This window comes from Sturnus vulgaris, chromosome 3 (genome assembly GCF_052056855.1).
Source record: "Sturnus vulgaris isolate bStuVul1 chromosome 3, bStuVul1.hap1, whole genome shotgun sequence".
In the NCBI taxonomy this organism is placed as follows: Eukaryota; Metazoa; Chordata; class Aves; order Passeriformes; family Sturnidae; genus Sturnus; species Sturnus vulgaris.
The window spans coordinates 90,667,191-90,691,698 of record NC_142245.1 but is presented as its reverse complement, the minus strand read 5'-3'; the positions used below and the strand labels follow the sequence as shown (position 1 = coordinate 90,691,698).

General features: G+C 37.4%; 1 protein-coding gene across 16 annotated transcripts in view; it reads right to left on the bottom strand.

The window, feature by feature from the left end:
* The window catches only part of DST (dystonin), a 289,372-nt gene that overhangs the window by 130,653 nt on the left and 134,211 nt on the right, over positions 1-24,508 (bottom strand). For 15 of the 16 annotated variants that reach the window (XM_088162255.1, XM_088162245.1, XM_088162257.1 and 12 more), the window contains 20 exons: positions 14,017-14,129; positions 13,787-13,893; positions 13,133-13,252; positions 12,716-12,811; positions 12,509-12,636; positions 9,507-9,600; positions 9,030-9,184; positions 7,723-8,185; positions 7,507-7,635; positions 7,228-7,305; positions 6,953-7,114; positions 6,752-6,856; positions 4,961-5,056; positions 3,553-3,678; positions 3,036-3,188; positions 2,628-2,782; positions 2,342-2,468; positions 1,676-1,859; positions 566-723; positions 61-239 (listed from right to left, as the gene is read on the bottom strand). In XM_088162255.1, the coding sequence (XP_088018381.1) occupies positions 61-239; positions 566-723; positions 1,676-1,859; positions 2,342-2,468; positions 2,628-2,782; positions 3,036-3,188; positions 3,553-3,678; positions 4,961-5,056; positions 6,752-6,856; positions 6,953-7,114; positions 7,228-7,305; positions 7,507-7,635; positions 7,723-8,185; positions 9,030-9,184; positions 9,507-9,600; positions 12,509-12,636; positions 12,716-12,811; positions 13,133-13,252; positions 13,787-13,893; positions 14,017-14,129 (2,928 nt within the window). Of the gene's footprint in view, positions 1-60; positions 240-565; positions 724-1,675; positions 1,860-2,341; positions 2,469-2,627; positions 2,783-3,035; positions 3,189-3,552; positions 3,679-4,960; positions 5,057-6,751; positions 6,857-6,952; positions 7,115-7,227; positions 7,306-7,506; positions 7,636-7,722; positions 8,186-9,029; positions 9,185-9,506; positions 9,601-9,740; positions 9,923-12,508; positions 12,637-12,715; positions 12,812-13,132; positions 13,253-13,786; positions 13,894-14,016; positions 14,130-24,508 lie in introns of those variants that run through there. The other variant, XM_014891775.2, reaches the window with a different exon arrangement.

The window sequence follows — 24,508 nt, the reverse complement described above, 5'->3', positions numbered from 1 at the left end:
CGAGAAAACTATTGCCTAAAACATGTGTCATGGAATGATGGAAGACAGCCTAGTACATACTTATCTATGAAAATGGAAGACATGGAGTAAACTTGGTTCATGTTTTGTATAACAACATTGAGTTCAGAGCGTAGAGTAGGAACTGAAGGTGAACCAGCAGCTTGACTGAAAAACTCTTCACATTTATCTGTGATGACTCCCAAGTCATCTTTCAGTCGATCCAGTTCTTTCTTCAGTTTCTGTAAAATGAAAGGTGATTAATAATGTTTTCATCCTACATCAACCTGATATATACTCTATATATCACTGTGCGTACAGGTCTGCCTTCCTTTGGGTCTTTGATGACGGCACTGTTGAAAAAAACTGAAGAGAAGCATATGTGCAATAGGGAAACTAACAGAGTTGCCATTGATCAGCACCTTTTTGCTCACAAACACAAGCTAAATATTTGACTCCTCCTTTCACGGTACACTACAAACCTTCCTGGCTTACACTCAAAATCAGGGTGTATTTGTTTTTAAAATAAAACCTTTCCTAGGTAAAACAGACTTTCCCAAAGGCTCACCTCTTGCTCTGAAATCCTAAGCACATTTTCATGTACATCGTCCCTTTCCATTGGCGTCCGGATCTGCCGTATTAACCGCTCCTCACAACTCTCCAGTCGTAGTCTGATATTTCTGACTTCAGAGATGTACAGATTGTAAATAGATTCTTCCTGCTCCTCTGTTGACAGAATTAAGGCACATGTTAGCCAGCAAAGTCATCATGTCATTTTCACCATAACTTCTCACACTTCATAAAGTCATTACTCTACAGGTCTTTTTGTGACTGATGAAAATGCCATCAGTTTCCATTGAAACTGGTTTTAAGGCAAATCTGAGGAACACTTAATTTTTGTTTTTATTAAATCATCTCCTCACACATGAAAAATAATTGTCTGTGACCATTCTGCCACAGGCATTAACTCTGTGACAACATTGCTAAATTCAGGGACTGATTCTTTTAATCAGTGGTTTCAGGGACATAAATCCTCTTTCAAATGCACAGGGCACCACGTCTTTCCTGAAGTTTAGTGAACTTTGCTAATGAAGTAATCAGCTTTGCACTCCTGTATTTCTTTAAGTCATCAACTACTCAACAGTAAATCAGAAGAGCTATTTTAAGCTTTCTGGTCTCACTGTATTAATAAATTGTTAATTAGAGTTAAGACAGCACTAACTACAGGCATCCTGCGGAGATAGGAAAATCGCTAGGATGTTTTCTTTGCCTTTTCATAGGGTGAAAAAAAGTTCTAATTCTGTGCCCTGGTTTGGGACACCCTGGGACATTCTGTTACGAACTCAATCAAGTAATCAAGCTGTTTTTCCAGCATTCAAAAACAAGGAACTCAGAACTAAGCAGTGAGTTGTAACGCACATAATAAATTCTTAGGTGTAAAATTTTTGTAGCATTTTGTATATTATGTAACACAACAATATTTTTACAGATATTAATATATACAAAGCTTAAAAAATTTTAACATTTTCTATACAATGTAATTGCACACACTGTTAAAATTACTCTGTTCAAAAGAACATAGGCAGTGACAATATCACCATGATAAAAGAGATCTCAAGATCAAGAACACAATCTCTCTCATAAGGGCATCTTTCTACTGTTCTAAGCTAAGTTTTACCTCTTTCTGCAGACTTGAGAAGCTCTTGATAGTATTGCTTGCAAACATTAACTTCCCTTTCCAGCTGTGCTGTATCGGAGCTTGTAAAGATTTTGGACTCCTGGCTGTCTTCCACAAAATCATCAAAGCGGGACTGTAAATTGCTTAGAACCTGTTGATGTTCACCTGGCAGCATTGTCTTTATCTGCAACAGATTATTGACCCAAAGCACAGTCAGCAGTGGTGCATCACTCACACAGTTCCTGCGACGTTTTTCACCAAAAAGTAATAGTGTTCAATTACTGAGATTGTAAATTCAAAGAACTGAGGTTCTGAAAGCTCACTGCTCCTTAGCTGGAGTTCTCTTGACAGCTGATAATTTATACTCAACATTAAATCTTTTTCAATCTTTCACATCAGGAATGGTCTCTGTTTAAGCCAACCCTACATCGGACTTCATTTCTCACATCTAATGCCATGCAGCAACAAACATTAGCAAGGACAAGTAGGGACACTTCAGGAATTATCTCAGATTCCTCTTTCCAACAGTAACAGTGATAAATTAGGTAGGCAAGTGTCATTTTTGGTACTGCAAATACTATTTGCAAGTTGTGATCTCACACAGTTTTAGTCATCCTATGACATCCTAGTAAAAGGTTAAGAGCCCTCCCTAGACATAACACTTACCGAGGCAACATTGCCAGCTCGAACAACTTCAATTTCATTTGTCAGGTAATGCCAGGACACCACACTCTTCATGTTTACATGTGACTCATGCCAAAGTGCCAGAACATTCTGAAATTGCTGTTCAATCCTGAAACAAAAAAAAATTCCAACTTCAGGTTGGGGTAACACATAAAAACAGAAAAAGGAAAAAAAACCCACCAACAACATAAACTGTGAGATATTTTTTAACCCAAGCTTCAAGTAAGTAGATTTTAATAGAAAATAGGTAATTTTACATTGTCCCTACCTGTTGGCTGTATCTATTGCTTCTTTGTTTGGTGGAGGAACTGTAAAGCATACAGATGGAACCATGGCCTCATTACCACTTGGGCTAATGACTTTCCATTTAGCACGATGGGAGTTGTTTGCTAACACACACTCATCATCTTTGTAAATAGTTATCTAGTATTAACAGAAAAGCAGAATAATTTGATGAGCCAAGCATTACAAAATAATTGTACAAAGCACTTCTGCAAATGCTGTCAACAAACAAGCAACAGAACAACAAAACCAATGTTCTAACCAAAGGATTTGCTCTTGTTTACTAGGGTGGAAGAAATTTACAGCCCAGCTTTCTTCAGGAACATGGTAATTAATGAAACTTTAGCTGAATTCTTACATCTGTAATTGGTTTGAGGAAATTTTAGTTTCTAACCTCAATTTGTCTATAGTCACAGATGGCTTTAATTGGAATGGATGTTTTGAGTACACAGTCAGGGTTCCTTGGCTTCAGCTGAATTATTGCCTTTGCTCTTCCCACAAGGCCTGCTACTGTGCTCTTGTACTGCAAGAGTTGCTCTTTTTCTTCCTAGAACAGTTAAGAAAAGAGTACATTATAAGAGATGTCCAGAATACAGTACTCCCTCTTTGATCCTGTTATGTTTTTTTTTCCTTGACTCCTTCTACTGTGTTTTCTAAAAGTAGCATTTTATAAAACAAAGTATCTTTCTGAAGCCACTGTCTTCCCACATCTGGTATTATAAATATAAATAAATAAATAAAACTCTATTTTAAAGTTATGAAAAATAGTCATTTATTTACAAGTTCTGAAAAATCAGCATTTTTCCTTCATTTTAAATGAATAATTTTAACACATTTCATATCCCACCATAACTTACACATTTCTTGTTCCATTGTAATTCCTGTTAATAGGATCCTACCGAAGAGCTTACCATAGACTCCTGGACAAGGTCTTCCAGCCTATGAAGACTGCTTGATCTATCACAACTGTATTTTCGGTATATGGTATCTTTTAAATTCTTCAAATATTCCATGGCTTCTTTGGCGTCGCTGAAAAACTAGGATAAAATAATTATCTGGGTTATTTTTAAACAACCTGAAAAATACAGAATCAGCTATACTGAAGTTTTCAAGTGCTGTCTTTTAAAACAACCTTTTCTCATCACTTGAAGTGACCACTGCACCACACTCAGCTATTCGTGATCTCATGTCTAAATGTACTCTTCAAAAAGGCACACAGTGTTAACACCAGTTATTCTTGGTATGAGCTCCATGCAAAATTAATTCTGCAGTTATTGAACCTACAGTTAATGACCATTCCTGCAATGAAAAAAAAATTATTAAGCCAATCTTTCATTCCTTGGAATTACAATTACTTTCATGTAATTGTAAGAAAGCACAGACAAAGCCTACAAACTATAGAAACTAGTTGGAAAATCCAGGCAGCACAGCTGGGGCAAACATTTTGTGCAGGAAGGGAAATGATTGCCACACTTGGGTATCTGCACACCCAAACAAGGGTCCTGATTAGGCATGACTGGAAAGGGTAATCCCATTCTCTCCCTTAAGCCCCATTTATTAAATCCAGAACTCCAGTTTCTTCCCCCATCACAAGGAGCTCAAATTGCTTTGTCTTCTCCAGTGTCCCATTCCTAACTCTGGGTTCTCATCCATCTCATCCAAAAGCACCTCATCCCTTCATTACCCCCCTTCCCTTTAACCACACAACCCACAAGACATTAAGGATTCATCCTTATAATTTAAATGTTTAAATGAGTAGATTTAAAAACAAATAAACCAACAAAAATACTCCTCTATCATGCTCACACAAGTAACTTAATCATTTGCTGAGTATGTGAATGGGTGACAATGAGATAATCAGATGGATGTTCCATGGGATGTGTCTGCTGTCAGGGTGTTCTCTACTCTGTTTATTATCAATGCTGCACATTCCATTTTGCTTTGTGCAGTCCTGGAATACCCATCTAGAATATGTTCTCCCATGGCCATCACTAGCCACCCCCCATGCTACATCATCTGCAGAAGCGCCATTGGCAGCATGACAGGGAGAGAACAAGGTCTAATTCTCAGAGTCTCTACTTGCAGCTGCAGCACTGAAAAAAATCTCAAGCCAGATTTTCATCTGCTGTGAACTGACATAACTGTAGTGAAGAAACAGAGGTGTGGCAACACTGTGGGAGCATGACTTATCTACTGATTGTAAAAGACAAATGTAAATTCTACAATTACTGTGAGAGAACAACTAGAGCTTTTGTAGGAACTTTTTGACTAGGAACAAAATTAAAAATATTTCATATCCTGATTGATTTATTTTCTTACCTCAAAATATGCAGCATTTTCTCTCAAATGTTGTTCAACACAGTGGCAGAGCTGAAGAATCCAGCTCCATTGTGTCTGCATTGCAGCTCTATAGGCCTTTAAGGAAGGGAGATATATTTTACAAATGGAAATGAAAACTAAAACATCCATACCTTTACAGAATTTAGGAAACACAAAAGTAATGCAGCAAACACAAACAGCTAAAGCCAGATCACCTCACCCTTGAAAACTAAGCTGCAGCAAGGAAAATTCCAATTAGGTGTGAGAAAGAAACCTTATCACTACAGCATAGTCAAATAAAATAAAACTTGCTCAGAAGGACCATGAAGTCATTATCCTCTGGCTTGGTCAGATTTCGGGCAAACAAATCCTTGACAGAGCTTCCAGCAATAGCTGGAGTACAACTGATGAGGTCCCCCAGTCTAAGCTCAGCTACAATTCTGCGTGCCTATTTACACAATCAAAATAGCTGGAGTCTTGCCTGGATACAATTCGTATATTAAAGCAGCACTGAATACACAGTTAATTAATACACAATTGAAACCCCAGCCCAGGCCTGGGGGCCAGATCTGATTTTGGGGGACAGCTCGGGACCCCCGAGGAGCCGCACGCACGCACGCCCGCCGGCAGGGGGCGCTCCTGCCTTTGGGACATCCCCCCCAATCCCGGGGTGTCAACTCCTGCCTTCCCCAGCTCCAAACAGTTTGTACATTGAAATGACAGGAATTCCAAATTGATGCATTAATGCATAGATTATTCTGTATTAAAGGATATTTTTTAAAGGATATTTTGTATAAATATCCCAATACAGCATCATTGGAGACAGCATAACCTGCACAGTCATCGTGACTGCGATGGTTTCATAACAGGCATCCCCAGTGTGTTCATACACTACACCAATGAGAACCCATTAGAACACCCTACACTTTTTATTGCCCACATTATGCAAAAAGTCACTTATTATTCAAAGTAAATGCTACGAGAAGGAAGGAAAGGAGGGGTTTTCTTCATGTTTCCCATTTTGCATGCGTAAACTCGCAAAGCTGAAGAACAATAAAAACATATTCCCTCTGGCTTTTTTCATTCTTCTCTAATAAATCAGCTTTTTATTGTTTCAGTCTTTACCTCCCACTGTCTGTATCTACTCTTTCCCTGAAGGTCTACAAGGAAAAGTGCTTTACATTCTCCTTTGAAAACCTCTTATGACCCTACAACAGCTACAATAAATTTTTCTGTAAATTTTTTACATATATAACATAGAGCTAGACTCAAGCCTGAAGTAAATCATATCACCTGGTCAGATTTTTAACATCCAAACAAGTTTCATAATTCCCTGACAAGTAAGTTATGAAACCAACCTTAAATCATAATAGGAATCTGCACATACAGTAAGTGATGACAAAAGCTGTAACTGGAATTTCTTTCAATCCAACAGGAAAGAAATCACATAAGGACTGTTCTGTGCCCTCAGTCTGTCAATTCAATTTGTTTCAAAAACTCCTGAAGTTGCATGACCAGAAACATCTGTACAGACCAATTAATTTCAGAGTTTAAGGAGATTTCATCTAAGTAATCCAAGATGTAATAATAACTATAAAAGTGTTTTTACTTTTTGGAAATTGGAAGAAAAATACACATAGATGCTAAAGATGCTAAAGAGGAAATTTTAAAAGGTCCCTTTAATTTAGGGTCTTGATTAATTTTCTCTAAGTTTGCCTTCTTTTCCCCCAAAACTCAGCTCTTTTAAATCCCAAAACTTTTCCTGTTTAGGTGCTGGTTTTACTAACTTACCTCAATGGTTAGCCTGGCTGGGTGGTTTTCCAGAAGCAATTGCTCAGCTATTTCTTGTACTGATTTAATAACTTCTTCTTTTTCATCAAGTTCTCTCATTAAATCCTTTTTTTTAGACAAAGAAAAAAAAAGTTGTAGAACTCTCTCTAATTATTAAAGATCACTTAATTATTCTCTCTGGATTATATTAGTAATACATACTGCATGGTATTCTTTTTTTCTTGTTATATTGGGGTTTCTTTCACTCCAGTCATATGCAACCTCCTCCTCTTCTTTTTCATTCAGCCATATCAACTCTCTAGTAGCACGAGACACAAAATTGTGAAGAGTATCTAGATGCCTTTCCTGATTTCTTGATGTGTTCTTTAATTAAAGGAAAATAAAAAGATTTTTAAAAATCAGAATTTAAAGCTCATCCCTTATCAGGAATTATGCACATTGAAAAGCTGAACATGGAAGAGGTATGGTTAACTTACCAAGAGTTTTGAATACTGACTCTCCAGTTTGTGCAGCTTTTCTGCATAACTGAGTTTAAGAGGGGCAGTCATTTGGATCTATATTTGGTACATGAGATCAAAAGACAATAAAAAGGTTAGATATGTTAAATCATTAGATCTTATGATTTCATCATAAGTCATGTAGAGATCAGAAATAAAGGTAAGACTGAAACCCAAGTACAGTTCTAAAATTCAACATTAGTTTATGGGTCACTCAGTAAGAAAGTAATCAAAGAAATAAAGAACATGGTGCAGTACCTCACTGATTTTGGCTTCTTTAAGGCTGGATTCAAATTCCTCAATAGCTTTGTGGACATTTTTGTGATTTTCTAAATGGCTTTCAACACTTGGCAAATCTGAACCCCATTCTGCTCGATCAAGTTGAACCTTACAAACAGGAAGAAAAGATTAGCCATGATCTATAAAAAGTAAATGTAATCATTAATGGTGGGCTGTTTCTGCAAAAATTGCTACCTGCATTTCTTCCACCCAGCTCAATAGGTCCTGGACAAACTTCATGTTCACCTCTTCTTCTGTCAAATTCTGATCCACAAAAGCTGATTTCATAAGAGGTTTTCTGATTTGCATCAGTTTGAGCGTTTGCAGAGTCCCACTGTCTACTCCCGTCACATAGTTCTGAATTAACCGTGGTGGGATGCCTGATGGGTAAGCAGGGGTGATGGTTGGTGTCAGTCTGGAAGTAAGACCTGATGAAAGGCCAGATGTCAAACTGGAAGTAGTCAAAGTAGGCGTTAAACCTTGTGTCATTGCAGCATTTAGTTCAGGCGTTAGGTTTGTTGTAAATCCTGAGTTTAAGCTTTCGGTTATTCCTGATATCATCAGCTTCGTCTGCTCGGTGGTCAGCGCGTGCCCCTTGTTGTACACGGAAGAACATTCGGTCCGTAGGGCCATCAGGTCATCACGAAGTTTTGCAACTCTATTAAATTAGAATTAAAAAAAACCCCAGTGAATGCTTATGATTAAAGTTTATCATGATCAACTGAATAGTGACGTGAGCTCACGTTATCTCTTACACTTTAATTGCACTTAAATATTTATAAGCAAGTATTTTTATAAGAAGGTACAGGGAATATCAGCTTGTAGTTCTATACAGATAAAAAAATGCAGAAATCAGGCAAAGATTGAAAAAATGGTATAGGCACTAACACGCACTGTACACAATTCCAGGGAGCAATCACCAAACCAGAAATCTTACAAGACACTACACGTTGCAGTAGATCAAACACGTGCAGTACACTGCCAAGGAGTTATGCACTTCATCTCAATCAGTCCAAGGATGAATCCCAAAAAATCTTTGGAGTTACTTCTTCATAAAACAAAGTTAAGCAGTTTAAATGCTTCTTTCTGCCAACACTGTACACAGTGCCACATATAACATACTGTTACCTGTTAACATTATCTGTTAATACACATATAGCTGTCACCAGAAATCTTGCCTCCATTTAAAAAAATCAAAGTTAGTAAATTCTAAATGAATTTTATGTGCAGTAAAACAAGCTAACATCTTTACACACAGATATCTAGTAAACATTAAACATTAAGTCATCCTCAGGAGTTGACTTCATTTTCATAAATAAGTACAAATAGCCCTCCTGATTTCAACAGTTTTGGGCAATGCACCCACTAGAATACCTGATATTTGGGTGCTCAGTGACTGACCACAAAGTGTATGCATAGTTATAAAGAGCTGAAAATTTTGTCCATAATGGGAATCCATATTTGGGACATTTATTTATTCACACAAACATATTGTAAAGTACCTTTGAACAAGCTGGTCTGCTTGATAGTATTTCCCATCAATAAGAATTTGGGCATCAATCACTTGCTGGCGGAGAAGGTTCTCAGATTCAAGAAGATACCCAGCTATCTCTGCTTCATGCTGGAACTGGAGCCCTGACTCCAATCGCTTGGTGTCCTTAATAAATAAGAGAAAGTCATAAGCCTTGCAGCTAAAACCAAAGAGATATCAGCTCTGAGAAATTAAAAAAAAAAAAAAAAAACAAAAAAACCCCCAACTTATTTTTATCTTGAAATTATTCTGAAGCATTTAATTAACTACAGAACAAAAAAAAATCTAGCAGAACACACTCAAGGCAACTCTAGGTGCTATCTTAACAGTACAATGAAAATACAAGTAACAGCTATTAAGGTTGCCCTCACAAACCCTTAATAAATTTTTGCCATTCAACTTCTATAAATTTATGAATACAGACAAGTAGAACCACTGACTGACTTACAGACTGCAGAGCATTCCGGGCGAGTACCAGTTTGTCCTCACAGCTCCGGCTGTCCCGCTGAATCCTGTTTGCAATTTGCTGCAGCATTTCCAACCTAGGTGATGCCAAAGCATTTCAGGAAAATAAATAAGTACTATGTTATTTATATTTACAATCACATCGCATGGCTTTAAAAACAAACAAAATTATCAACAGCATCTAACACAAAGCACAAATGCATATATGTCAAGTTACCTGTTCCCTTCTATGGTTCCATTACCAAAGCTTATACAAGATCTAATCAGCGTGGGACCACAATTAACAGAAAGGAAATTCTCATTAGAGTCAACGCTGGTTCGAGTACTGGTGCTGTTGCTAAACAGCGAATCACTGCTATGATAGCTGTAACTACTGCTATTCATTTTTACATCCAGAGCACAGTTCTTCTGGCTGTTTGCATTTGCTGAAAAATGAAGATAGAATGCTTGCAAAATGTACAGCTTCTAGGGATGAAATTCCACTACTGGCTTTTGAAACACCTAGACTCCTCCTTTATATAGGCTTCAGTATGCACATTTAAAACCCAGCAATTAATATTCTGCCAGCTCTTCAAAGGATTTTACCTGGGGCTATGTACGCTACCTTGCTTTTGGCTTCCCTACCTTGCATTAAAGCTTTGCAAGTACAGACTAGGCAGCAACAATGGGGCGTCTCTAGGAAGCAGACACACCAAATATTTTATTTAAGTGTCACTAAATAACTATAAACCAAGTAAGAACTAGAAGAACTCTTTGCAGTGTCTCTCAGACTTGAATGGAAATTTTCAAAAAGGAGTGAAGGGAGAAATCCACACTTGACAGTAGAGTACAAATAACCTCCAGGCTGGGCTCCTTTTCCTTCAAATAGAACTGCACAATAAAACTGGGGGAGCATCAGGGTTAATCAGTTCATTACAATATAGTCTGAGACACCTATACACCATCCAACCTACCATCATTCCTGCACTGCCCAAGCATGCATCTTCACTAACTGCCCTGTCCCACTACACCGTCCTCCTGAAAAGTTCCCTTCGTCTTCTTCCACATTCACAGCCAATTGTTTCTAGCTATTTTGACCAGAAAATAAGTAAGAAAAATCTGATCACTGCTTTTAAGTTCACTTTTTAACTCAGAATTTTTTCAGTATTTCAGCCCCTGCTTTTAGGATTCCTGAACAACCACACCCATCCCATAAGGTGACTGTTTATGCAGCAGAGCTCGGCAAAGGCACAGACACACCCTTGCAGTAATGCCAAACTCTGCTAGTTTTGCAAACTAGAGCTCAGTTTGGCACTCTCCTCGTTGACACCATATTAATTTTGATCCCACACACCAATCTGGCCACACATTGTTTGTGCTGATACTTTGAGATGTATTCAACTGACTTGCAGGCAAAGTTTTATTACTCACCAGATTTCAGTATTGGCTGAAGTAATATTTTTGCCACAATCAAATTTCACCCCAGCAGCTGTATCAACACCTCAAATGATGAGATGCACTGGTAACCAGTGCAACAAACATGGATGATACTCTTGTGTCCACATTAATCAATACTTTTAACTTGGTGAGTAAGCCAGAATCACTTAATGAAATTTTCTCTCTCATTTTACAGTGACTATCATGTGTAATGACTATCACCAAATGACCTGTCACTTTAAATGTGTTTACTCTTCTTGAAATATGGGAAGTTAGGTTCATGTTTGTTTATCTGTGCTCACACTATATGAATAAAATAAAAATAAACTCATGTCATTTACACACATCCTCAACAAAGATAATCCAGCTTTCTGCAAGTATGAACAGAATTTATATTGGTGAAGCCAGATACTTTGCTTTTGGCAGGTTAGGACAGATTAACCTGCAAGACCTAGCAGGCTGTATTTCTACTGCTGCTGCTTTCCAGTATTTTGCTCTGCATAAGAGGGAAAACTCAATATTGTGTGGACAACTTTGTATTCCTCTATAGGAACTTGGTCCTCAGTAGGGTTCTGTGAATCAACACCTCCTACTGAATCTGCCATTTCAGTCGTGCTCTTGTCTTGTAAGCATAACACATGTTTAATCAACTCTGACTGTCTTTATCCTCTGACTGAAATCTCTCTTGCTGAGGACTTCCTATACAATGGTCTGGATTCCTCACACCTGGTTTCAGGTACCTAAACCAGAGAGATAGGTCACCCTGTTGTCACCAGAAAGACAGCAACAAAGTTCTCTAGGAAGCGATTCAGATCTTAGATGTCTCCTTTGGATGCATAAAGTCAAGCAGAATGAATCCAGACCCAGGTGTCTATATCTACACCCCAAAAAGAAGCTCCAAAGATCATTTAACTTTAAGAGGGGTTTGTTAATTAATGAATGGATAGCACTTGTGTCTCCCACAGAACTTAAGAAACGCTCTCAGACCACATCAAGACTTTAATGATGCTTAGTACATCATCAGTGATGAACAAAAGTATCCACAGCCTACTATCATGGAAAGCTACTGTACCTTTCCACATCTGAACACTTGGTGTGCTCTCGAGTACCACTGACTTTTTAAACAACCTCTACACAAGACGTTAGCCTACAGTGCTGTGCACCAATAAGAATACACATCTCATGTAAAGGATGAGGATGGTCCTTATATGAAATCAAGGTCCTCATATGAATCAGTATGGATTCAATGTCTTGAAATGAGACAGTGAAGTGGTATAAACCCAGCTTTGACTAGCTGCACAAAGAAGGTGGTTATATACGTGTGTAAGTGCTTTGATGATCTGAGGCACAGATGCTGCTCATCACAACCTTCTGAGTCCACCAAAGTCGTTTATGTCAGGACCTGCCTCTAGGCAGGTGGAGAATTTCAGACCTTGAACAAAGGCAGAAATGCTTGATCTAGAAAAATAATATATACATTATCATGGAAGAAGATATTTACAAATTTCAATATGGGTTAAAACAACAGAAAATACATTAACAAAGTCTGTCAAATATTCACAAGCATACCTCTCCACTTCAGGCCGAAGGGTCTTCTCTCTTTCCAGCATGGCAATAATCAGCTTTCCCCATTCTTTTTCTATATCATTTGGATGGTAGCCTTGAGAGAGTTTAATGCGTCCAAATTCTATCCAGACCTTAAAAATTCATATGCACTTGTTATTTTAGGCCACAGAAAAGCAATTTCTATACATTTCAATGAATGTTAAAACTTACCTCCAGCAGTTTATATAGATGTTTAATTTTCGATTTATCTATCTCCTTCGGCGGAATTTCTGTTTCTTTAAACTGTAAATATTGATTATAAAGTGCCTACGGAAACATGAAAAATAACATCAAGTTTTATTTACAGTGAATATAGCCTTAGTCTTCAAACCCTTTTCTAATATTCTTCACAAGCTTACCTTTATACTATTCAACTAGAGTTCTACAAAAACCAATCAGTGACAAGGTAAAGATTTGCTTTTGATTGTTCATATGCTAGCAATGTATTGATTATACTTTGAAAAGGTTAAGGAGTAGTACTGTTGACTTGACTGTATAAATTAATAAGCATGTCATTTGTTCAAGTAGGCTTTGAGTCAATAAGATAAAGTGTAATTCCAACAAGCAATCTAAGTCACCACACCTCACCTTCAATTCCACAGGATTATTGGGAAATGTTCTGTCAGACATTATCGCGACATGGTGTCTGATCCACTGCATGAGGTAGTTCACCATATTCTGATATTCAACCCATTTGACTTCAACATCCTGCCAAAGCAAAACACAGATTCCAGAAGAGATGAAAATCATCAAGAACTCATTTTTGCTTCAGCTTTGAAGACCGAAGTCTTCAAACACATAGAAAATGGATTTTGAAACCCTGTAATTCTGAGACAATATTTATTTGCTCTTTAAAGATCAGTTATAGTTTCCAAATATATTTCAGTCTTCAGTTTTGATCCCGAATAATTCTACTGAAAACAAAATATTTTCTAGATTAATAAATTGCAAGCTGGTAAGAATCAGAAAGGCATAATTTGTACATTTACAACTGCAAAGTAAGAACTTTGACTCGATCTTTCACCAGCTTCAGGCACTTTTTTTTCAGTTAAGCTCTTTGCACAAATATTTTCATGTCCATGACATAAAATAGCTAAGACTCTAAAATCTCAGCCTAGAAAAACCATGTCAAAAAAAGTGTGGCAGAGGTCCTATGGAAGATCTAGCTAACATTCTGGATCTGAAATTCATAATTTTATTAATGTAGTTCGTACACTGCACAAGTGTTGTTTTCCTACTTACATTTGCACTGATGCCTTCACCACCTTCTGGTACTTTGGGAAATGCATCATAAAGTGATGACACATAAGTTATTACTGACTTCTCATCAGGTGAGGAAACATCGACATCTAAAAGCAAGACAGAACAGTGCTTTATCACATAGTTGTAAGAATGCCTACAAATGTGCTACAGCCTGCAGGCAGGTTGGATTTTATTTTAGTGTTGGGGGTTTTGCAACAAAGCTCTCTTACCTTCAGGATCCAGAAGTCTAGCAACACCAAGTTTTTCTGCTACAAAAAATGCATGTTCTAAATTTGCGAGGTTGCTTTGAACAGCAACGGTATTCATGTCTATCAGGTCCGGCCTGTCAAATAAAAACAGCAACACTTGATTACAACTCCTTACTAGTTTTAAATTACTGCTGTAGTGGTAAATTAAACCATGAGCATGGACAGACACAAAGGAGTTTCCATCATAAAAGGATTTCACTAAAATCGGGTGAATAAGCTGAGATCGCTGCTAACTGAGAAACACAAGCAGCAGAAAATTACAACATTCAGTTCTTCATGTACAAGCTCGTTTCCAGCCATCCCTTATACACCTCAGTTTTCTTATGCATATTTATCCATGTGCATTGACATTGTATTTCAACACCTCGTCCTTTCCACTGCCCTTGAGAGGATTAAATTCACTTTTCTGTTTTACAGGAGGGAGCTACTTTCTACTGCTTTCACAAGTTTTCAGTCATTCTGCACCAAATTCTTCAGTATGTGCCAGAAGCCACACAGTAACAAAGTTTAGTCACAAAGACATCACTTTAATATTTTCTGATGAGCTTCTTCAAATGCATTGAAGCCTTGCTTTCAGATATACATTGGTGTCAGTTCTCTTACAGGTAACTCTCACCCCCACACTCTTAAATCTCCACACCTTCATCCTGCTAAACTCCATTTCCAGCCACAATACGCTTGCTTTAATGGAATAATAGTCTTAAGCCAATCTTGCCTATAAATATTTTTCAGGCCCATAAGTATTATCCCATAACAATCATGTACCAGCATCACCACTTGAATGTTTTAAATAAATGTAAAACGTCAAAACTAATATTATCCTTTAAATTTGGTATGTAGGAGCTGAGTTTTAGATCTTGTGATTCTCAGTGCGTTACTCCTTGCCTCTGTCAGCATTTGGAATTCTCACAGCCATCCACCAAAAAGCAATAAGAGATTTTCAAACACGCTGAGAAAAAGTTCATCTCACTGAAGTCAACTAGAGCCACAAGGGTCTGAAAACTTTGCTACTGAAATCCTACACTACTGAAAACCAGACTCACCATGAAAAAACCTAAAACAAAATAACAAAATAAAAAAAATTGGCATACAACTTTCAGCAAACAATTCAGTTCTTAAATTTTCTCATTTTTGTTTCTAGAGAAAATAATTCCTTAGTTTTACCAAGTAGAAGTTTTAAATAATTGCAACAGATAGAAATATGCTCAATACCATTGTTCAAAATTAATGTTAACATTTCATGTGGCAGTACCCCAAATTCCCTTGATAACAAAATGGTATTAACTTTGGGAAACTCAGTATAATCTTTTCTTTGAACTAACTACAAGGGCTCTGTAAATAAAAATCTATTTCTTTTCAGTCATTTAGAATCACTGTGTTCCTTGTGCTTCTTTAAAGAGAAGTCTACAAGACAGATAATAACACTGCACCCATTATGCCTTGAAAGAACATTTAATAATAACAAAATGTAAGCGGTGCAATATAATCCCCCTAAGGCAGGGGGACTTTCCACTTCCAATATGCTCAGTGGGAGCAGGATCAAGCTCATGCTGTTCTCTGAATTTCAGTGCAACAAAAACAATGCAATGAAACCAATATCAGCCCTTGCTCTCAGCAGCACAGACAATCCATGAAAAATAAAAGACAATACTAGAAAAGAAAACTGAGCACCCCCATCTCCTGTTTCAGCCACAATAATGGAGATGGTATGAGCAATAAAGATTGCTTTAACAGCAGTTTTGACAAGAGAATCAGGTTTTTGTAAACGTAACGCTGTTGCTTAGGTTATTTTTTTCTTCCTGCCTTCTTTACATTTGTTTCACATTTGATAAAAATGTCCCAAGAATAATCACTTGCACTGCCTGTTCGATTGCCAACTCTCAGAACATGAAAGAACATGTTGTAAAAGCCTTGACTCTTCCCAGAAAACAAGCTGCAAGCTGCAGAGACACTGACACAATAATCTCCTTAGAATAATGCCTTCATTTAGTTGAAGAAGAGGTAACGTTGTTCTCACTGTGATACAGGTAACTAAATCAATAAAAACAACTGCTCTTGCATAATAAATCATTTTTATAAAATAAATCAGTGCTGTGGCTTCACTATCCAGATGAAGAAGAGCTTACTCTGTGAGATGCCTCCCCACCTTTTAAACATATTTTCCCATCCCTGCAACTCCTACCAGCACTGGATTATCTTACAGTTTCCCTTTAAGAAAAAGGGAAATTTGCAATGTATACTGCCATTTTCAGTTAATTATACACTTAGCACATAGTATACTGGCCCGGGTTAACTGGTCTATATTTATCTAAAGTCTTAGTCTACAAGAAACTATAACAGAAGATGGAATTCATGCCTGTCTTGACAGTGCATGTCTTTGGCTTTTTAAAGCAGACAGAAGGCTCCACAGCTGGCTGAGAACAAGTCCGCTGATGGTTTATGAAAGGGAAAAGACAAGAATTATCACTTGAATGCAAAAGCACCTGGCAGGAGCCACAGCAAGATGATGCTGTCTAGGGCTTGGGGCCTCCCCCTCTGCAGATCACCCTTTCACAGGTAGTACAGGGATATCTTGCAAAGCCACAGGAAAAGGAGTTTACCTCCTAGAGCTCAGTAAAAAAATTTTTTTAGCCTGGGAGAAGTGCATCCAAAAAACATGGCTCAGGAAATCACTGATTGCCATACTGTTCCTTTTGTTTAATAGTGGAGATTTTTTGCAATTTTAAATAGAAATAAATGCCATTTTTACATGTTTTAAGCTTGCAGAGATACCTGTCAACTAACTCAAAAGAATTGTTGAAATTGCAGTTGTGATGAGTATCCTCTAACACATATTTATTTAATTGTCATAGTTGAAGCAAACACTAGATTTAAAAGCATTGTCCATCATGGCAAACATTGCCATTTTTTTAAGGCTATAGAGCAAACATGAATTTTGTAGAAGTTATTTGTAATGTATTATAAATCTATTGTATATCAATTTGCATAGCATTATTAAGTAGTTTTATGCATAATCAAGAACAAATTAAACTAAATGCCCTTTAAGTAACATAAAATGACTCTACCTTCTGTCATAATATGTGAGTCATCTATGGCAGATTTTTAAGTGTGCTGGGGCCTTGCCATGAAAACACACATAAACATCCCAAACACCAGTCAAGTTGGAACATTTCATGCAAAGAAGATGCTTCTGCTGCAGCCACACCTAAGTCAAGGGTTTGGCTTCCACACTGAGAATCATTAATCATTTATTTATTAAAAATCTGGTGCCTGCCATTTGAGATCTTAGCGTAGGTATTAGAAATTAGATACAATTTGTTTCAGAAGTGATGGGGAAAAAAAGTATAATTAATACCACATGAATTAGGAAGCTGACAAAATTATGATAAATTCAAGAAAACAATACCTAGCACCACAAAGAGAAGAGAACAATATCTGAATAACAGCAGATATTTCTGGTCTGCAAAGACTCCTTGAAAACAGAGTTGTGCATAATAAATAACATTAGGTACCTGTAGATTTTTTCAATGCCAGAACATAATACCTAGCAAAATAGTTCAAGATCCAAACTAGCAGCTACAATATTTGCCTGTTAAAAGAAAAGATTATATTTGAAGGGGATTTGATACCTCAAAAAGGAAAAAGATGTTAACTGAACTTTAATTTTCCCAGTCAATGTTGAAGAAATCATATCCTCCTTCTCATTGGTCTGGGATGACACTTGCTCAAGTTACAACAATGTTTATCTTTACTAAAACACACACATATATATATATATATATCACAGTAATATTGCACATGAATATTCTGTTAATGAATTCAGAAGGCTGAGAAGCTTGAAGTGATTTATGGGAACCATCTAAACTGTTTAATCTGCACAATTCTTTCTCAGTCAAAACTCTGCATGCTGCCTGAGTAATACCTGATATTAAAGGGTATTTAATTCTTGGCTTATACTTAGTTGAAGCACTAACATAGAGACTTTCAAGCAGCATTCTCAAAAAAACACGCCTGAAGATGCAGAGTGAAGTGTATCACGTCACTATAGTCCAATTAGATTTTCCATTGCTGTAATTAGAAAATGCTTATAGAAGTTAAACTTTTTTTTTTCATTGTTCACAGACAAATGAAAAGGATGGGTGCCAGAAAGACTCATGCCTTTATTAGGGATGGAAGAATTACTAGAACAAATGAAAGACCACAACAAATAAACAGTCATAGAAAAAAAAAATTAAAAACAAACAAACAAAAAAAAGTCATCTACTCTGGAGATTTGATTAATAACAGAAACATTGCAAAGAAAGGAATCAAAAAATAATAAATTTTAGCTCTATCTCTTCAAATTTACATCTCTTGTTACTTTCCCAGAACTCTACAAAGGAGAAGATGATGCAAAATATATTATTTAACCTATAAAATTAGGCCTACCATTTGCCTATCTCTTAACAAAGTTTCAAAAATACCAGCATGTTTACACCAGTTTATGCACAGAGTCAATGTTCTGGAATTTACTAAAGAATTTGTCCCCACATCAGGTACAAACCTAAGTCTTGTTCAAAACAGCTTGTCAAAGAACCTGCTTCAGAAAGACTGAGTCAGCAAGACAATGAGAATGATGGCTGGACTTCAACTAACACTTACTGTTCTTTGTGCCCCACACACTTTTATTGACCCCCCCATGCTTGCAGTGCTCTCACATTGTCGTGACCAGGAGATCTAATCATAGTGTTGAAGGTACCTTTTGCTAATAGATATGCCTAACATATTTTCCTGATTTATTTTCAGGGATAGTCTGATAGAGAAGAGGAAGAGGAGATTTTCTGTTCAAAAATGGTGAGGAGGTTTGACTTTGTGGCATTAGGGAGGAACAGATCTCTTCCAGACTCAGAATCAAGGACCACAATGTGGACATACAGGACAAGATTCTATAGCAGGTTCCTTGGTGTCCAAAACCCCATGCTGAAGAAAGGACATAAAATGTCGACTCTGAGTCAAAACCATCTTCCATTACACCCTAGACTTCTCCCTCATTCAGAAGCTCTAGATTCACACATGATATGGTGATTTTAAAAAAAGTACTCCAATGCATCAAACCACTGGGTGAAGCTGAGCTGTGATGTCACTGAAGTTAGGCAACAGTTCAGAATTCAGAGAAAATCAAAGATTTCAATTAGAAAACTGTCATTATTGGAAAGCTTTATCCTTACAACTGTGATAAATCAAAAAGTATGCTGCTGCATGCAGCTCTGCATACTGTTTGTTCAAGTATGTGTCAAAACCTTTTCTAAAGCTCAATAGGTCCCCAGCCCCAATTACAAACTGTGCTAATATGATCATTATGCTTCGTATCCTCTTTTTGGTTTTGTCCTCTTGTCCTTTGTCCTGGTATGACAGGAATGCCTGCACTACATGATTTTATGTATCTCTATAGATTTCACTCAATGCCTCTATAAAGATGAACAAAAAAGCGTTTTTATTCCCTTGAAAGCTGAAAACTTCTCATGTAATCTGAACTCTTCAGCTCTCTTTTGCTTATTTTTTCATAGTTTTTCATCTAAATTTTCAGATATGATGACTAAAACTGAAAAAAACAATTGCAATAGATAGAATAGATAACAAGGGCACACTATTTACAGATGCATGTCTATTCTTCAGACATCCCAACATATTATATATATGTTTTATATATATATAATACATATATGATATACATAAGACTTCCCACAGAAAAAGAATGAATGTTTTAACTGCACTTAAAGTAAGGAAAGCCAAAGTTGTCAGGTGTCCTAATATTAATTTAGCCCCTAACATTATACAGAGCTAACTCAGGTAATTCCTTCTATTGTGCATGCCCTTAATTTGACAAGCAGTGAATTTAATAAACCTACTGAAGCCGCCTGTCTCACCTTTGTTAGCACTGAAGAACTTTACCTGCAACTTGCCATACCAATTAATTTAGATAAATTCACAATAGTGGCATTGCAATATCCAAGATCTGTTGGTTAACTGTGGAGTTCATCTTTAGCCATGAAAAACAAACCCTAATCACAACTTGGCAGTAAGTTTGCAATGTAGGTTTCAACTCAGTACAAATATGAATGAAACTAGAAAGGATCTGTTAGTCCTTTCATTAGTTTTAAAATCAGTTTTTACACTCTCTTAGTACTAAGATCTGTTTCCATCATCACAAAAATAGTAATGGTGCAGCAACTTTGGCAATTTTTAGCTATGATAAAATTTAAATGGGAATGAGGCTCGTAACTCATAACCTCAACCCACACCATGCAATCCACAAAAATAATCATAAATAATGTACTTTTCCTTGAACTGTGAATACCAAAGAGACAATGAAGAAACTCAACTAAACTCTTTTTCTGTTCTGCATCCTAAGACTACTCCCTCCAGACCACAGCAGTGCCTGCTTGACAGAATGGCTTCCCAGTGGGATTAGTACAGTTACCAACAAGGAAGAATGGTGAGGTACTGTAATGAGTGCAAACAATTTCCCAAGGGCTCCTTGTCCTGCCTTGTAGGCAACCATTTCTCCATGTGCCACAAATCTGCCAAAGGCATTCCCTGAAGACCAAGACCTTTCCCTACGTGATTTATCATGGGCACATATGCCCCCACTGCTCAGATACCACATCCTTTTGGATTAAGACCACTGACACCCTTCGGTGTCCTGGTCTTTGCTGATCCAAGAGTACAAAGCACATGAAAACCAAATTTAAAAAAACTCGGCTCTTTAACACAAAGCGTTACTTTACATTTTATGCCCATTAAAATGACAAGAGAAAAGCTTTGATTTCATCCCAGTTTTTGTTGTTTTCTTTTTCCTCAGTTACTGCAAAAAGAAAACTGTTATTCAGCTGCTCCTTAGCAGCAGGATACAGCACAATATACACAGAGATCATTTAATGTCCAGATCTGAAATTAATCAACCCAACTGACTGGAAGTCATCCATCTAATACCCACTAAAGCTAACCACCACCACAACACAAGATGCTAAAATTGCAGGCACACTTCCAGTACTTTCTTAATACAACCTTTACCACGTGCTATCACAGAATTCTTAAGAGTGCATCTGAATAAGGTTGGTCAGGTAACTTGCTGTTCGTAAATCCGTTAGAAATATACTCAGGCAAGTAATCTGCCTGTCAGTATTTTTAAGTATCCTAAATTCAGTTTATATTTTCTCAAATTGCCAATTTTCAACACCGAGTTTATTTATTCTACACAATAAAACACGTTGAAAATAGTAAGAACCACACAATTAGGAACGTGGAAAGGGGGGTGCAACACAACCAAACTCATATTTTCTTTGCGTTAAAGATGGGTTACAATAAAGTGTAAGTCACAAAAGAACAAGCCAAAACCAGCAGACCCGACTAATCCCTTTATTTAAAACATATCCCCTAGCATTTTAAGGCTTGACACTGTGTAATATTTAGTTTCTTTCTCATTCATTCCCCAAGGGTGTTCAACGTGTTTCTGCAAATTGAGGCATTATTATCCTGCCCCTTAAGGAATGCATTCAAGTCAGTACCTGAGCAGTTGCAACATGTTTTAACATCAGAGGGATGCCACAAGCACTGCTGGCCAGGAGCTTAGTTCAACCAACTATATATACACAGCAAATCATCCTGGGTAAGGTTGAAACAGCTCGTTCCAAACCAGAACAGTTATTTAGCAGGCATCAATCTAGCTTACCCTGTGCTATACCACACTCAGAAAAACATCCACTTCATAATTCTGAAAGCATACTAAGTTATGATAGCAGCATTTCAAAAGAAAAGCAATGTGACCCTGGAAAATTTGTCTCTCACTTTATCTGGCATTTATGGACCTGTCACATTGCTGCTTCCTCTGAGAACACTGCAGGTTCTATTCCTCTTCCTCCCACATGAAGCACTCAGTGTACCTGCACTTCTTCCATGCTGCATTCACTGTTAGCTTCTGTTCCCCTTTTGCCTGGGAACAGGAGCCATCTCCTCACACACTCTCTGCACTGTATGCAGCTTAAAACTACAGGCATCATTAAGGCCTTGCACAAAGTTTACCAGTAACAAAGGCTCCTCTGGGTCAGACCCCTGTATTTCTTTAACAGAAATTCTTTAATATAGTAAAAACATTTTCTTGTGCTCAAAACATACCCCTTTTAACTCTATCACCACCTTCCCTCTTTGTAGCATTTCTAATACTTGTTAGGTGGTGCCAAAGCTGTCTGCATGTGGCCTTGGCAAGCCTTGGAAGACCATTACATGAAATAACCTCACTTGTTTTCTTATCTTAAACCTTTGATGTGTATACTACAGTCCTGCTTGCTTGTCAGACTGCTGTCTGACCTGAACACATTTTATCCTTTTTTTCTCTTAACCAGTCTTTCACATTTTCCTTGGCTGCTGGCATTCACCTAGGAGTGCAGACATAACTGGAGATGTCTGAGTGTACAGAAGGCAGATCAAGGGTCCATGACCTTTAGGTACTAGTCCTTTCCATAGCATGACTGTGGCCCATTGTGGCCACACTCTCTCACATGAGCCCAGTTCCAGGGACAACACTGATCCAGGACTGCTCCAAAGGAGCTGCACCTTGTCTGGGGGGAAGAGGGAGAGTTCAGCCAAGCAGACACAAACCCCGCTGGACCACTTACCCTCAGGGCTGGAAAGCAGGGGCTGGACCCACTTCATTTACCAGAACAAACCTAACACCTGAGACTAGAACTTAAACGTGACTTTATCTGGGAACTGAGCTTGCAAATGCTATTTTTCACCATACAGGCACCACTGAAGCTACTCATTAAATGCTATTATCTAGTTACACAAGAGCATCATGCTTTTGCCGGAATTCCTCTTGTAAATGCTAAAATCAAAATCAACTTACTACTATGAAAGTTGTGAGAATACAAAAATAAAATGTATAAAGGTATATATACAGGTATAAAGGTATATAAAAATATATTTTTACAAAAAACATACATGTGTGATATTAACCTTTTCCTATCCTCTATACTTCATGTTTTTTCTCTAGAAAATGAGTTAGTCTGTGACCATGTCTGTTTTCTGAATATCAACAGTCTTTTTTCTTAATGAAGCATCTACAGGTACCAGATAACTGTAAATGTTACAGCTATTATTTTTGCTATTTCTTAAATTCCATTTCAGACACTTTTTAACTGAAATTTCCTGTAGTCCTTATGTACCAAAGGTTCAGGGCAGTCTGAGATCAAAACAATAGGTTTGCTACTTTGGTATAACTTTTTATCTGAATTTGCTATAAAATAAATGTATGTGCCAAGTGCAATGCAGATCTACAGTTTAGCTTGCTAGCTCCCATCTGTCATATGACTCCTACTGAAATGCAAGCAGCTTTCACGCTCTATAGAAAAAAACCCTGTTTCCATATATAGGGGATATAACTGGGATACAGTTCTAAAAAAAATAGTGTTTCTTCTTCCTGAGCAAAAGGCATGTACAGAAAAAAAATAAAACAAATAAACAAACAAACCCCCTCTCCCAAATCAAGAGCATTTACCCCAAACACAGCCTAGTGACTAGAAATATTTAAGGTGATAATGCTGCAGAATGAAGATTCCAGGGTGTAGGTGGTAGAATCTCCAGAAAAATCTGGACATTACACCCTAATTAAAGTCGGCCTCCAATTTCAAAGTCTGGCTTACAGGTTTTTGCTACGTACCATATGATGGCACAAAAGAAACATCATGCAATCTTGAAACTGCCTGAAGTCAGATTTCTTCCAGCACAACATATCGAATAAAAAAAATACATTTTCAATGAAAAATTAAGCTATAAAAGGCAAATGATGTAACAGATGAAACATACAGCATATTCTTGAATCTCCTGGGTGTATCTCTAGCTTTCACTAAAGGCCTGACCACATATCTGAAGAAAGGTATGGAGGTTAAAAAAATAGCGTGAAAGCTTTGTGTGTATTTGTATTTATATTTAAATACAAATCTGGTTAATGTTCAGTATTTATACTCACTTTTTAATGTTATAATTCCATTTGGTCTTTCTGTGTAAGGACAGGTATTACCACACAAGTAGAGTTGGTTTAGATTGGGTATTAGGAAGAAATTCCTTTCTGTGAGGGTGATGAGGCACTGGAACACATTGCCCAGAGTTATGGATGCCCCATCCCTGGAAGTGTTCAAATCCAGGTTGGATGGGACTTTGAGCCATAGGTCCTAGTGTATAGTGTCCCTGTCCATGGCAGGGGGGTTGGAACTAGATGATCTCTAAGGCCCTGTCCAACCCAAATCATTCTATGATTAAATTAAACTCCAGGGCCTGCAATGGAGCCCCCCCAAGGCAGTTCTTGAGGTCAGTGTGAAGCCCTGTCCCCAGGGATTTAAACATGTACAGGATGTAAATGGAAACTTTCTACACTCTTCAAAAGTTCAGCCAAGTAATCTTCAATCTTACCCTGTAA